The sequence below is a fragment of the Lepidochelys kempii genome, chromosome 8, assembly GCF_965140285.1.
Source record: "Lepidochelys kempii isolate rLepKem1 chromosome 8, rLepKem1.hap1, whole genome shotgun sequence".
NCBI lineage: Eukaryota > Metazoa > Chordata > Testudines > Cheloniidae > Lepidochelys > Lepidochelys kempii.
Genome location: NC_136387.1, coordinates 6,572,599 through 6,586,938, shown reverse-complemented (window position 1 = coordinate 6,586,938; position 14,340 = coordinate 6,572,599). Strand labels below are relative to the sequence as shown.

General features: G+C 51.8%; 1 protein-coding gene across 3 annotated transcripts in view; it reads right to left on the bottom strand.

The window, feature by feature from the left end:
• Positions 1-1,219: 1,219 nt before the first annotated feature.
• ANXA6 (annexin A6) overlaps positions 1,220-14,340 on the bottom strand; it is a 37,969-nt gene continuing 24,848 nt past the window's right edge. For 2 of the 3 annotated variants that reach the window (XM_073355308.2, XM_073355309.2), the window contains exons 16-26: positions 13,963-14,057; positions 13,061-13,174; positions 11,737-11,827; positions 10,703-10,782; positions 9,517-9,570; positions 6,156-6,173; positions 4,208-4,301; positions 3,602-3,697; positions 2,622-2,680; positions 2,173-2,295; positions 1,220-1,604 (exon numbers count right to left, since the gene is read on the bottom strand). In XM_073355308.2, the coding sequence (XP_073211409.1) occupies positions 1,545-1,604; positions 2,173-2,295; positions 2,622-2,680; positions 3,602-3,697; positions 4,208-4,301; positions 6,156-6,173; positions 9,517-9,570; positions 10,703-10,782; positions 11,737-11,827; positions 13,061-13,174; positions 13,963-14,057 (884 nt within the window). In that variant the 3' untranslated portion in view covers positions 1,220-1,544. The remainder of the gene's footprint in view (positions 1,605-2,172; positions 2,296-2,621; positions 2,681-3,601; positions 3,698-4,207; positions 4,302-6,155; positions 6,174-9,516; positions 9,571-10,702; positions 10,783-11,736; positions 11,828-13,060; positions 13,175-13,962; positions 14,058-14,340) is intronic. The other variant, XM_073355310.2, reaches the window with a different exon arrangement.

The window sequence follows — 14,340 nt, the reverse complement described above, 5'->3', positions numbered from 1 at the left end:
CAGCGACTCCTCGCTGGCTCCCCCCAGCTGCCTGCATAGCAAGCCCTGCCCCGGCTCTGGCGGAGGGGGAAGCAGAGGGGGGACGGTGCCTCGGAGCCTCAGCCCAGCCACGGTAAGCAAAGCCCTGCAAATCTGAGGATCCACAGACAATTTTTGTGGATTGTGGCCCAGATGTGGATACACATTTTTGTATCCGTGCAGGGCTTTACCCTTATGTCCAAATTGTAATGTTTTGCGGGAACATGTCGATTGCAAAGAATTTTTGGTGGCACTATCTAAACAAATCATTTTGATGTTCTTGTTTTGATAATTTCAAAACATAGGTTCCACGTTATCATTTCATTTTGATGTTGATGTTTTAATTATTATATTTATAATAACAGTTGGAAGTTCCAAAAAAAATTTCAATTTGGAAACATCAATTTGGCAAAAAAGTTTTGACATTTCAATGGTTTTTTCCCCCCGATTCAGAATGGAAACAATTTCCAAAATGTTGGAATTTCCTGCAGAATGGATATTCGAATTTCCAACCAGCAACACTTCCTAGGATCTGAGGGCAATTTTAAAATAGGTAATTGTTGGGTGCATATTACAGGTTTGGCACATGTGCTTTGAATGCCCCATTAGCAGCTTGTAAAGCGCATCAAACCATGAATGGGATCAGAGGTGAGGGCAGGAAGGTCAGATTTTTACTTCAGCTTCATTGTACCAATAGCCACGCAAATATCTAATATCCAGAATTGTAACCACAGTCCATTCCGTAAAGGTACAGAGATCCAGTCCAGATTTTTCACAGAGGAAAAGGGAAGCTTACGTAGGCTATTGCCAGGGAATGAACAATGGGTTTAATTAACCAACCTCTTCCCAGTTCAGACAGATCCTGGACTGGATTTCTGTTTCCATTTGGAGCGGACTCTGGGTCACACAGCACTTGGAGAACTCCTGACAGCTCTGTATTTTGGAATTAAATCATGAAGTCCCTGGATGGTTTTTGCATGTACCGTTCCCGCTATTTCCCCTGGGTATTCCGTTCCACACGCCACCAGAAAGAAAAAAGACAGATTTCCCACAGAAAATACCCATGGGAGTGAAGGTAGCAGAGCATGCAGCAGCCAACTTGATCAGATGACAGAACTAGGTGGCACTCAGCCTTACACAAGATTCTGAGAAGATGGGCTTTCTCTCACATGAAGGTCTTGCAACAAGCGAACTGGAGTCGTTCCATGGTCAGCAACATTAAGGTTTTATTTCTGTGGTTTAAAATGTTTCTTATATCACAGTAACTTCCTGGGTTAGTGACACATTTGGACACGAGTCATCTTGCACCAATTCAGACAATAATTCCCCCCCACCCCTTGACCACCTGGGTGGTCTGCACTGCTTGCAATGTTACACTCTTCTGCGGTACGTTTTTCGAGGTGAATCTTCTTCCAAGTGGAACTGAACGTCCTCTGAAGCCCCCTAAAAGCTACAGTGACATCTAGGCTGTGTGAACGTGATGGCTCAGACACAGGGACAGGCTTTCACAGGGCTCCCGGGGCAGCTTAGTCGTCCCCTCCACAAATGGCCAGCAGAGCTTTGCAGTAATCGCCAGAGGTGTCCTTCTGCAATAAGGAAACAAACGCCAGAGAGAAATGAAAAGCCAGAATCCATCTGGGATCTCTGCCTCTGCAAATCAGTCTCACCCTCCGGGAGGGAGGAGAATCTTGTATCAACCCGATAAGGGGAGTGCAATCTGGCCCTTGAAGCATTTTGAACTCCAGCAGAAGGCAGTGATCAATACTGCTGGGGCCCAGACATTATGGGGACAAGCCTCTTAGAAGTACCTTAGAAATTTTCACTCACAATGTTCACTGCCTGCCTGGTACATTTAAAGCGTGAATGGACAAAGTGCCGGTTACCATCCAGCAGGGCACAAACCTGGATCCCCTGGCAGATGGACTAGCTGGCTCCCCGAAACAGTGGGGGGCCAGACTTTCTAAAGCACCCAGCAGTCACCATGGTGACACTAATGGCCAGCGATTCAGAAGAGCCAGGACATTCCCCTGCAGTCAACTTTAAGGGCAAAGGCCCAGCTAAGAGGCATATCTTTAAAGCCTGGCCCACTCCTGGTCAATGATAGGGACAGCGCCCAGTGGGAATGTGACAGGGAAGTTCCCGCCTCCGCCTCACCTCAATCATGTGGTGGAGTGACTTCTCATGCATCTCCTTGAACACACGCCGGATGTTCAGCAGATCGATCTCGCTCCTGGACACCATGATCCTGGTGAGGGTTCTCTCATCGGTGCCAATGCCCTGGCAACGTGGGGAGAAAGTACAATAAGCAAAACGGGCAGGGCGGGAGCACGGTGGGGTCCCCTCCCTCCGTTCCTCTAGCTGATAAATTAGACGAGTTTCCCAAATCTTCGTGCCCAGGGAAGCATGGTAGCAGCGACACTGTCGTCGGACATAATGCGGGGCAGAGGCATTGCACCTGGAGCAGCCAGGCGGATGCTTCACCTGAACCCACGGAACGGAAAATACCAGCCACTGCTAGAGGGTCGCCCTGGCTCCAGCCAGGCTGCAAAGTGCAAAGAGGGCCCAGTTGCCACGGGAACCCCAAACGGAGAGTTTATGTTCACCTTCATGGAGTCGTAGAGCTTGTCGGCAAAGAAAGCTGGCTTGTCCTTGACGCTCCGCACTGCAAGCAGAGAGAGACAGTCTGGAAACCGTGCCGAGGACCAAGTAACCAGTCCTGCCCCACACCCCCAGCAATAGCAGTAAGTCTCCAGGATACCCCAGTGGGGGCTGGCATGGGGGAATCAGTCCCCACAGTATAGCCCCTCTAACAGCTTTTGCCTTGGGGGCGCTGTTTGCTCTCTGCTTGGGTATTTCAGAGGGAGCAACCATCCTCCCTGTATGTTAGCGGGGCTGGGATAGGAACGCAGGGGAAAAACTTGATCCCAATGAAATCAATGGCAAAACTCCCATTGACTTCAGTGGGGTCAGAATTTCACCCTAGATCCCAACTTCACAGTTTAAGCCACTCTCTAAGATCTCTCCCCGCCCAAATCCAGGCAGGCAATTAGCAGGCTCTGAATTATCCAGCTGCCTCATCTCCACTGAATGGAGAAGACGGACCAGAACCAATCCCCGATTTTCTTTTGTTTGCCCCTATTATGATTTTGATTATGGCTTTCATACAGAAAACAAGAGAGAATAAAAGACAGCTTTCCTGATACCATGACAATATTTAAATAATACAATCCCTTCCTAACAATGGGCCCTGCCCAGTTCCCACTGTGGTCACTTGCAAAACTCTCCTTGACTTCATCAACACAGGACTGGAGACTATAGTACAGCACCATGAACTCACTATGGCCCCGATCCAGCCGAACACTCAGGGAGAAAAGAGGCGCCCCAGAGCCAGCCCTAGAGAGGTGTGTTACATGGGACTGCAGGTCTTAAAGTGGATTGTGATTTGCGTAACCTAGTAAAGGAACCCCCTGCATGGGCAATGGCAGAGAGCCCCACAGGGCCATGCACCATCCCATAGTGGGCCAGTGTACACAGTAGAATCCTGGCCCCCCCTTACCCACTGAGCACACAGCGGGAAACTGACCTATGGCCACGAAGGCATCCCTCACGTCTCCAGACATGTGCTTCCGGATGGTGTGTGCCACGTCATGGTTGGTCATTTTAATGAACTCTTGAAACACTAGGGACCGAAGGAGAAGAGAGCAAGTCACAAGCCAGAGCATACAAAGTCCCAGCCCCCCAGTCCTGAGGCTGCTCTAAGTTCTGCTGCAGGCCAAACCAGCCTCAAGTTGACCCCAAGATTGGGGTGCAGGGGAGCAGGGCACAAAGCCACCTAAGCCCCTCCTTTGCATCCTGCCCCAAGCCACATGCCCCTAGGACCTGAAGATCAAGCCCTCTGGTCTGTGTTAGGAAAGGCTAAGTAGGTGCCAGAAGGAACGGTTACAAAACAGCACATGGGTATTTCCTAAGGCAGGCGCAGTTGGCAACCAGGACCCAGAGATGCAGGGTCTGCCACTCTTTCCCTCGGGTGAAAGGAAAATTTCCACCCTCTTATCAGGGGCTGCATCACTATGGGCGAGGCCATCGAAAGCTCACTCTTCCAGGAAGCCGCAATGTGGTCACCACAGGTCAGATCGAAGAATTCACGACTAGTCATGGGGCCAGATGCTGGGGATTAATGTGCTCCTACCTCTGCGGAGATGGGGGTAACTCCGGGTGCACAAAATGCTCAAGAAACGGGTTTCCAGGGATGTGGAGTCGCCGCTGGAAACATCGGATAGTTTCTGCAAAACCAAGCAAGAGTGAAGGAGGAGAGGAGACAGGGCAGCGAGCAGGAGGTGGCATGCTGTACACCCTTTCTTCCTGAGAGAATTGGTGGAAAAATTTATGTCCAAAAAGCTTTTCAGAAGGAAAACAGCTTCTTTGACAAAACTTGGGATTTTCACACAATAAAGTCCATTTCTCTGGAAAATAGTTGGGTTTTCACTGAAAAACAGGAAAACCCAGACACAGAAATATTGTGGTTTTCCACAATCTGAAAATCTGAAAAATTGCAACACAAAGGATTCCCCCCTGTTGTTTTTGTTGAAAATGTTTGACAGGGAAAGTTAATTATTTCCCAACCAACTTGGCTCCCTTGGTTTTATTCTGGTCCAGGGGGCTGAACTTGACGTCCTGAGGTCCCTTCCAGACCCACATTTCTGTGATCTTATGTTTTACTCAGGCCTTGCCCACACACAAACACTGTAGCGAACGATACCCCATGTAGCTAAAGAGATACACCTCTGTGTGTGTGTGTGTTGGTGCAAAGGTGCTTTATTCCCGTAGGGAACGGGAATAGCCTATACTGAAGTGAAGCCCCTTTATCTCACCAGGACTGTGCCCACCCTCGGGATTGCACCGATTTCACTATTTCAGTAGAAAGTCACACTGCAAATACCAATAGTTAACCCGCTCTAAAACCGTGCAGGCCTGCAAGTCTCAAGTCATCAGTGAGCAGCGGTCACTCCTGAGCAGTGCTGTGGTCCTGACTGGGCTGTACACAGTCAGAACAGCCCCACTGGCGTGACCTCGCACGCATGTTGGGTGCGCCATTTTGAGAGCCAAATGGCCTCCTCTGTGCGGCAAAAATGCTGGCGCCACTTCCCCCGTGCTCCTGAGACCCGCTCCCTCGGCGGGGTCTGAGCCTAAGCTACTGCAATCCGGGGAAGTTTTGCCCTTGACTTCAAAGGGAACAGGACTGGCTCCCAGCTGTTCCACGTCTAGGCTGGAAAGGATCCGATCTCCCTTCTCCTCCCCCTAGTGCAGGACCTTCCCACTTAGTGTGGACCCTGTGTAAGCAGCTTCCATTCAAGCTCCCAAGTGCACCTTGAGGCCTGGCCAGGCTCTAAGGTGGTGGTCCCAGAGCACATCCCATGGGGCCCCGTTGGGCACGGAGAGGCTTGTCGGTCTGTCTGGAGTCTGCAGACGCCTCTGTAGATTGCTGGGAGGGCAGATATAAAGCTTGGGCCAGTGTAAATCAGGAGTAACCCCATGGCAGTCAATGGGGCTACGTGGTGTACAACTAAACTGGGCCCGGGGGCATCATTTCAGAAGAGTTCGGGAGGGGAGGGGAAAGTTTGTGTGAATAAACCAAGGTGTGGGGGGAACTGCCCCTGTTCCCCACAGCAAATGTCTCCCCTGCTTGGGCCCACAGTGCTGCTCCCTCTGAAGTGACTTGGGACTGCCCCGGGACTCTGCCATTACTCACATTTCCCAGACACCCATCATCAGTCTTGTCACTTGGGTTCCCCTGGGACTTTCTGGGAGGGGGTGTGTGTGAGAAATTGAGGAGTTGGACCACTGCCTAGGCTGCTCCCCCAGGACAATGCGTACATGGGCTCAGGCCTGGAGCCTGCACTCCTGCAAAATTCCCCAGCTGGCGTCGAGGGAGAGCTCTGACAAAGACAAGAGTCAGGATTTGGTCCATGGGAACGAGATGGAGAGCTCCCTGCACAGAGAACCCCTAGGAGGAGCCTGCAGCTGTGCAGCGGGCAGGCTTTCACTGCCCCCTACCCCTCCGGCACTGCAAACAAACTAGGTAGGATCCTGTTAATCATGCAGATGGGGGGTCAAAGAATAAAAGGGCAGGCACTCACCAGGCTCTCAGCAACCACCTGGCAGAGAGAAAGAGAGAGGGGAGGGGAAGAGGAAGGCAACAGGGTCAGAGATGTGCAGCACACCCCCTTTCCTGGGGGAGGCACCGATCATTCCCCCCTACTGAAAGAGAAGGAGGCAAGGGTGGCAGAAGAGGACTCGTGTTTGCCTGGGGAGGCACCCACCGTTCTGGCCACTGAGCGGCTTGGCCATTCCCTTTGCTTCCCTGGCTGCTGAAAATGCCAGTGGTCACCAGGGCAGGCAATCAGGCTGTTCACAAGTGCATTAGGTAAAATATAGAAAACTCCATTGCCCCTCCTCTGCTAACAACCCCTTAAAGAGAGGGCCCTCGTGTGGGGCAGAGGAGAATGGCGCGCACAGTGGAAATCCCGTTGGGAGTGGTGATCTCCCAGCAGGGTGATGGAGCATAAAAACATAAGAACGGCCCTACTGGGTCAGACCAAAGGTCCATCTAGCCCAGTATCCTGTCTTCTGACAGTGGCCAGTGCCAGGTGCCCCAGAGGGAATGAACAGAACAGGGAATCATCAAGTGATTCATCCCCTGTCGCCCATTCCCAGCTTCTGGCAAACAGAGGCTAGGGACACCATCCTTGCCCATCATTATTATTCAGAGAGCACCAACAAAGCACCCCGAGTTTTGCAAACACACTGGAAGACAAGGCCCCTGCTCTGAAGAGCTTGCAGGCTAAGACAATGTCTGGGCTGCAGTCCCAGGGGGTGATTACAGCTTTAATCTCACTGGCTCGGCTTCAGCAGCAGTGAAGGCGGTGGTGCGCGCTTCAGCACAGGCTGCCCAACCCAGGGTAATTACAGGGCTAAGCGTGAGGCTGCTGCCACTTCACTGCTCTGGTACCTGAGCTGGCTGGATTAAAGCTAGTTCAGGTATGTCTACGTGAGCTGCAATCACACCCCGTGACTGCAGTGTGGACATACCCGGAGAGGGGGAGGAATGAGGACGTGACAGGCCACCTGTGCACATGCCAGAGAGGAGCTGGGTGATGCAAGGCCAAGCCACAGGAACTGGGAGGAGGTCAGGGGGTTTGCTTGGTGCAGTGAGAGGGAGAAGATGTTCCACACACACCGTGGCCCACAAAAATACATGGCGATGCTTGTTCTCTTCTGCCAGCCTTGAAAACCTACTCTGCCCTCTCTGAGCCCACGTGGGCGGGGAGGGCATTGGTCTTGCTATCTGACGAAATGGGAGATTATTCCCGTGCATTCCTCCAGGGCTGAGCCATGGGGAGTAGTTTGGCTGGAATGGCCTGAATGGGGGCCTGGGATTTGGAGTTCATCTGCTCAGCATAGGTCATTTTAGCCACCGATCGCTGCCTCTCTCTTTCTCCGGGACAATCAGCAGCAGGTCCGAGTGAAGCACCGCACAGGACAGGCATGCAGTTGTGATGTTAGCCCCCACTCTGCTGGTAGCAATGCTAACAACGTCCTCCAGGAGAACAGCGCCAGCCATGCTAATGAAAGGCACATGTCACCATGCTTCAAGCACAGAGAGCAGCACATGGCGGGGCCACAGAGCTAGGGTGACCAGACAGCAAGTGTGAAAAATCGGAACAGGGGGTGGGGGGTAATAGGCGCCTATATAGGACAAAGCCCCAAATATCGGGACTCTCTCTATAAAATCGGGTCGCCCTACACGGAGCAGCCGTGTCCACAGGCATTGCAGCAGCAGACTCTTCACGCAGCCCTTGGAAGCCACCTCAGATAGTTCAGGCCAGTGAGATTCTTAAACAGGCTTTGGCGCTCCAGCTGGTGCAGTGCAGGGGGTGGGGGAGAAGGGAGATGATTCTTGTCACGGGGAGTTGAAGTGTGTGCTCTGTGGAGGGCAGAGCTGTGCCAAGGGGTCTCCACGCTTGACCCCCACCAGGCTAACCGTGACTGGGTCCAGGTGACGAACCAACAGGGCACTCGTGCCATGCTCACTGGGGACCAGGGACCTTTGAAGCAAGCCCGGGCTGGTTTAGGTGCTGAAAATCATGAATTCAGCAGTTCCTGGTTGATTCAGATTAGGAACCAGGTGCAGCCCAGCCGCTTCAGCTGCCTTCCACTCTGAGATTTGGAGTCACTGCCAGCAGAACGCAAGGGATCGGTAACTCCCACAGATCAAACCACAGCAGCCACTGGTGCCAGCCTGTGCAAAGCGAAAGCGCTGAGCTTCTCCCCGTGGGACAGCCTTCCTAAGCTAACTGCAGCAGTGGTGCCCGCAGGGGGATCTGACTTTTATTTGTGTGGCCCGGAAAAATGGTGGCTATTTTGCCAACTAGCTTCTGAACAGCCAAGTGGTGGTGGTGGAGGTAAGGAGATGTTTCCTTTGATAAGAACATTTACAATCCAGGGTGCCAGACTGGGAACTTCTCAGGAGAGGGGCCTTGTCTTCTGTCATGGTTTGTAGCCGTCACGTATGTTTACAGAGCTCTGGCCACAGCAACGGCTCCAGGATATTAGAACTAGGGCTTGCAGAAATCGAGGGTGGCAGTTTTACCCAAACATACAGTTTTGTCCCAGAAACGGTTTTGCTTCACTGGGCATTTTTCTTGTGGGTTTACGCATGGGAACATCTGAGTCATGAAGGCCAGTCTTTTCAAACACGGGGGCCTGACGTTGGACACCTGAAGCTGTGGCTTGATTTTCAGAGGTGCTAAGCTCTCACAGCTCCCATTGGAGCACCTCAGAAGACCAGGCTCCTTGTTTAGGTGCCGGATGTTAGGCTCCCAGTTTGAACATTTTGGCTTTGTTGGCTTTCCAAGTGCAGCGGCTGGTGTCGTTCAAGGCAGGCGGAAGGAGCAAAGCGAAGGCAGGAGACAAACAGGGAAAGAGCCAGCAATTGCACTAACCAGCGTGGAGCTGCTGTGGAACCCAGGAAGGAAATCCTTCAGGAATGGTCTGAACAGTCTATCTGAGTCAATGCCACAGGGACCTCTGGGCAGACTGGCACACGTTACAGCTCTTCATTCAGGGCCTTGGACACCAACCAGCTCACTAACTCTACCTCTTATTAACTAATAAAATGATTGATTTAAATTCTAAAAGGAAGCCCCGCCCCCACAACTCCTCCCAGTTCTCCTAGCAGTACGATGTGATTTCTGCAAGCCCCAGCTAGACAATTCTCATGGAAAATTTCATTGAGATTTTTCCTTTAGGTTAGGAAAAGAAGAGCTACTAAGCAACGCAAACTCTTTGAAGGCCCTTCACCTCAGCGCTGGGTGCAGGGAACCTAACAGAAACAGAGCATTCTCAGATCCAAGGAGCAAAGGAGAGGTTGATAAATAACACCCACTCCCACACCCACGTCTGTGAGCATGTGTGCATGCCTGCCGGTGCAGTTCTCACCTTGGCATCTTCATGAGCTCGTGTGAGGTCTTCTCCTCCTTCGTCACGGTTGCCCTGTGTTTAAACATGACAGTGATGGAGAAAGGATCTTGGAAGAAATGTCTGCCCAGAGTAGGAAGGGTCCTTGTCTCGGCTGCCCACCCAAACAATATTGGACGGCTGAGGCTACTAGCAGTGGCAGAGAGAGTCTTTCACGTGGTTGGTGGCAAAAGCCTTGGCTTGCTGACAACTGTCTGGTGACCTCTGCCTGGTTCCTAATGCACGCGAGTCTACATCCCAAAGGCCACGCACTTAGCACTAATGGGCACCCTGGGGCCTGTACTCCCTTTTCACCACTGCCAGGAGTCTCTCCAGAAGACACCTGACACACATGGATGGGGCTGGGAAGCCAGCGCTGCTGCTGCCTGTTCCGTATTGAATTAGAGGACCAGAGTCCACGGTACCATCTGCGTGGCAATGTCCCTTTAAGTCACCGGGCTCGCCAGATCTTCCCTGTTCTCTGCAGTGACAGTATATTTATCAGGAGTTTAACTGGGGCACAAAGACTCCAGGACCATCCACAGTCAGATCTCCGGTCCCACCCCAGCATGTGGGCACAGAGGACGTTTCCTCCAACACTCCTTGACCAGCTGGGATAGAGCATCACCAAGTCCTGTTTGCTAAGGACAGGCTGCCTGAGAGCCCTGAGCATTTCCTGTCCAGCACTCAGTTACCATCTCAGAAATAGAGACAAGATGGGGCCAGATCCGCAGCTGGGGTCAATCACCACAGCATCATGGACCTAGAGCAGGAGGTTGGCTTTAGTAGAGCTACACCAATTGACACCAGCTGAGGATCTGGCCCAGGGACTCTAGAGACATTTTTGTCTGGATTTATAGCTCCGTTCCCCACTCTAAAAAACGTGCCCTAGAGCGTGACCATTTGGCATGTTGCTTTCCTATAAGCCACAGGAGCTAGAAGTGAAAGATTTGAATGGGTACAGCCAACCAAAGGGCATACACCAAGGCATCCTGGTGTATTCCTCAGTTCTGCAAGCTGTCTTAGATTCTACCTGAAGAAACACAACCACATCCCTGTTAACTGTTGGGGAGAAGGGGGGCTATGAGGAAACTGGAGTTTTGCGAGGGGTTAGATTGGAAAACGAGAGTCCCATAAACAAAGCACACTGGACAAAAAGTGACCCTACCAGAGCCAGGGAGACAAGAATCCTCTTGAAGTGTCCTGATGTGTCAGAGCTCAGCGCATCCTCCAGAGATTTGTGATATGCTGAGGAGGAAGGAGTGCAAAAACAAACACAATATAAATGTGCATTCCACCTCAAAGAATCAGTCCCCGCCTTCCGCTTACGCATCCGTTTTTGCTCAGGCAGCTAATCATGCTTGCCACACGGGCCCCGGGGCTGGAACAGGGCAGGTGAGAGCAGTCCTTTGCACCTACGGCCTGTGTATCCAGCTGCCTTATTTGCACACATAAAATGGACGCACAATAGCTTTTCCAGGCACAGTTTTGGACACGGAACAGTGGGTGCTCGGAATTGGAGGCTGGCTGAAAAGCCTTCACCTGGATCCCACATGGAAAAGGACAAGCCCTTTGTTCCACAGATTCCATAACGAAAGGGCCAGATGGAGGAAGAGTGGGCGAGGAGAGGCAAGGGTAGGACATGAGTCATGTAACTGGGTCATGGCGAGGCTCCAGGACGGGCATGTACTGCTAGTTACTACGGATGGAGCTGCCTGGTCCAGGGCAGCGGGTGTTTGGGAGAGAAGGGGAGGGGCTTGGAATTGGATCCTGGGCTCTCCTGTTTTCTCATGACAGACGCTCAGGGAGAAGCGATGGTGATGGGCACTAAGACAAGAGCCTGGGTAGGCAGGCATGGATCCCGTTTGCCGAGGATGGAGGTGCAGGAAATCCAGGACTTGTGCCAAGCACCTCATACATTTCTATTGCTCCTGAATGGAGGCAAGGGCCATGTGGGAGATGCTGGCCATGCCTAGAAGGCTTCAGGCCTTCATACAGCTGTGTGAGGAACCCAAGCCTGGAGCAGCAGTGGTTCATAGACCACTTACCCCGGCAGAGCTGTGCTGGGGGGAGCTTGGGCAGCATCGGTCTTGAGTCCCTCACTTTCAATAACGCTGAAATGTAGCCCTCTTCTCCCCAGGCTCACTGCCCATGCAGATTCCCCCCGGCATTTCTCTAAGATCTCTCCTCCAGCTTCCTTACCTGCTTTATATGCCTCGTTAATAGCCTGGATCTCCCGATTGTTCCGAGTGGCCAAAATTTCAATGAGAATGTTCTCATCGGTGCCAACCCCCTGGAAGCACAAAGGGAAGAGAACAGCACGTCCCTACGTTAGCAACGCACAGCACACTGCAGGATGGGAACTGCCTTCCAGAGGGATGTTGCTGGTGAAGTTAGGATGAAAACCCTCCAGGCTGGGCATTTCCACATCATCTCAGTCACACAATAAGGAAGATCTCTTTAATCACAGCAATGCTTTGTTTGACGAGACAAAATCCATAAGCACATGGTAACTCCAGGGTAAATACCCTGCTGCTATGTCCTCATTTCTGTTTATTTCCTCTGTATTTGTGGAGTCTGGAGAACCCCCCAAGACAGTGACACCTAACGCTGTGTTTATGGACCTCAAGGCAAGTCATGACTAATTCACAGCACAGCAAACAGAAACTATTCTCCTTGGATTGCTGGCTTGGTTCCTCTCCCCCATAGTTATCAGGGGATTCTCTCATTGCAGTTAGGCATTCAGTGATCCACTGGTCCTTGAAGAGCTCTCAGGATTCAAGAAGGCAAGAAAAATCCCTTTTGCCCTGAAAATCCTACAGGTGCCCATTCAGTTTTTAAAGGGAAGCTCTGCTGTTCCAAATGCTGAGAGCTGCAGCAGGCTCTGGAGATGGTAGGATGATAGGTTCTCTATCGTCATCATGTTTTCTTGTTGGGGTGGGGATATTTACGACACAGGGGATCCACAGCAAGTCTCTGAGCTGCATCTGACCCAGGGCTGCTGCTCTCTCTCTTCACTGACAAATGGTGCTGTCCCAGGTTGTCACATTTTGCTCTCCCTCCCATTATAGCTCCTATCCCAAACTCCTGCTGGCATGGCCCCGTGGGTAGAGCATTGCACGGGCCCTCAGTGAACCTGTGTCCTATTCCCAGCTCTGCCCCTGGCCTGCTGAATAACCATGGGCAAGTGACTTCACCTCCCCATGACTCATTTTCCCCACCTGTCATGATATTGACCCCCTTTTGTAAAGTGCTTTGAGATCTACTGATGACAAGAGCTGTATGACAGCTAGGTATTCTGATTATTTCTGCTTTGGGTCTGGGCCCATCCCCTGCCTCTCTCCCTGTTAGTTTGTTGCAACAGGAGAAGCAAACGGAAGTCGCCAACTGGATGAAAGATGCCACCCTATGGCATTGCTCCCGTGCATTGGCCATGCAGCTCTGGAAGCCTGGCTAGAGTGCAGCGGGAGCACCATGTCTGACTTTCAGACACAGCTGTGGAGAATTTTTCGACCGAACAATTTACCTCCATGGCCTTCTTCAGCTGCTTGGCATCAAACTGTGCCGGAGTCATCATCAGTCCAAGGATCAGCTTGGCCAAGCTTCCCGACAGCTCTGATTTCAGATCGGCCATCAGATCCTGCAAAGGGGATGGATGTCAAGATGTTTAACTCTGTCTTCCTCACCAGTCACAGCTCAGAACAGCTAGTGATGGAGGAAGTCACAGCTATCCCCTAGTCTTCAGTGCTCCCTGCTGGCCAGCAAGGGGAAAGGTGCAGAACGCAGGAATAAGAGAGGGGAGCAAAGAAGAAATACCATGGGCAAATACTTAGGCTACCCTGTGCCTCAGTGCCCCATCTGTAAAAAGGGACTAAATACTTCCGCACTTTGGGTGGCATGACGAGAAAGTCCATCAATGAGTGTGAAGTGCACCTACTATGGAGACATGGAAATAGTATATTTAGGCCCAAATTCTCAAGTGTCTCCTCTCATTATGAGTGCCTCCGTTCTGGGATGCCCCACAGGAGACCCCATTTCACAGGCATGAGCTCAGTTCTTGGAAGATCAAACCCCAAGTTGTCTAAAGTTGGACACTCAAAACTTGAGGCATCCAAAAATTGGGGTCATTTTGAAAATATGGCCCTTAATGATAGGGTTATTTGGGGAGAACGGACAGAAGGGCTTTCCACTAAAGACCCAACTCCTTCCTGGCTGGGATTTCTCTCACAGGAAAGGGATAGATACAAAGATGCTGAACTCTATCTGAGTCTTTCCCCCACCCTTCACAGTTTTGTCAGACCTGGGGGAGACAGAGGAGACAGTAGTGGGGAAAGAGAAGGTGAAAATGAGCAACCAGATGGAAGGGAAAGAGCAGAAAGGAAGGGAAGGCGGCAGGAAGTGGTAGGGGAAAGGAGCCAGCGTCATTACCCTGCCAAAGTGAGACTTGTAGGTTCTCAAGATCTCCTGTCTCTGGGCGTTGCTCCTCTGTGTGACCACATCGATGATGGCACCTTCGTCAGTGCCTGCAATGACACAGAAACCAGCCCATGTGAAGACCAGGGGACCTCGCACTAAAGGGATGGGCCTGGAGGACAGGCAGGCACAGACTGAGCCAGTCCAGGCTCTAGACAGGGCCACTCAGCAAAGTCCAAGCTCCTGAGATGTGTTTGCTGCCACAAGGCCTGTGAGGTGGGAAGTTGGGTTTCTAGGGGTCTGGGAGCCCTGCTATCTAGACCCTTCTCAGCAGGAATGCGAGGGGCTTGGAGCAGAGGCCTTCCCCACCCTAAGGCCGTTTCTAACAACAGG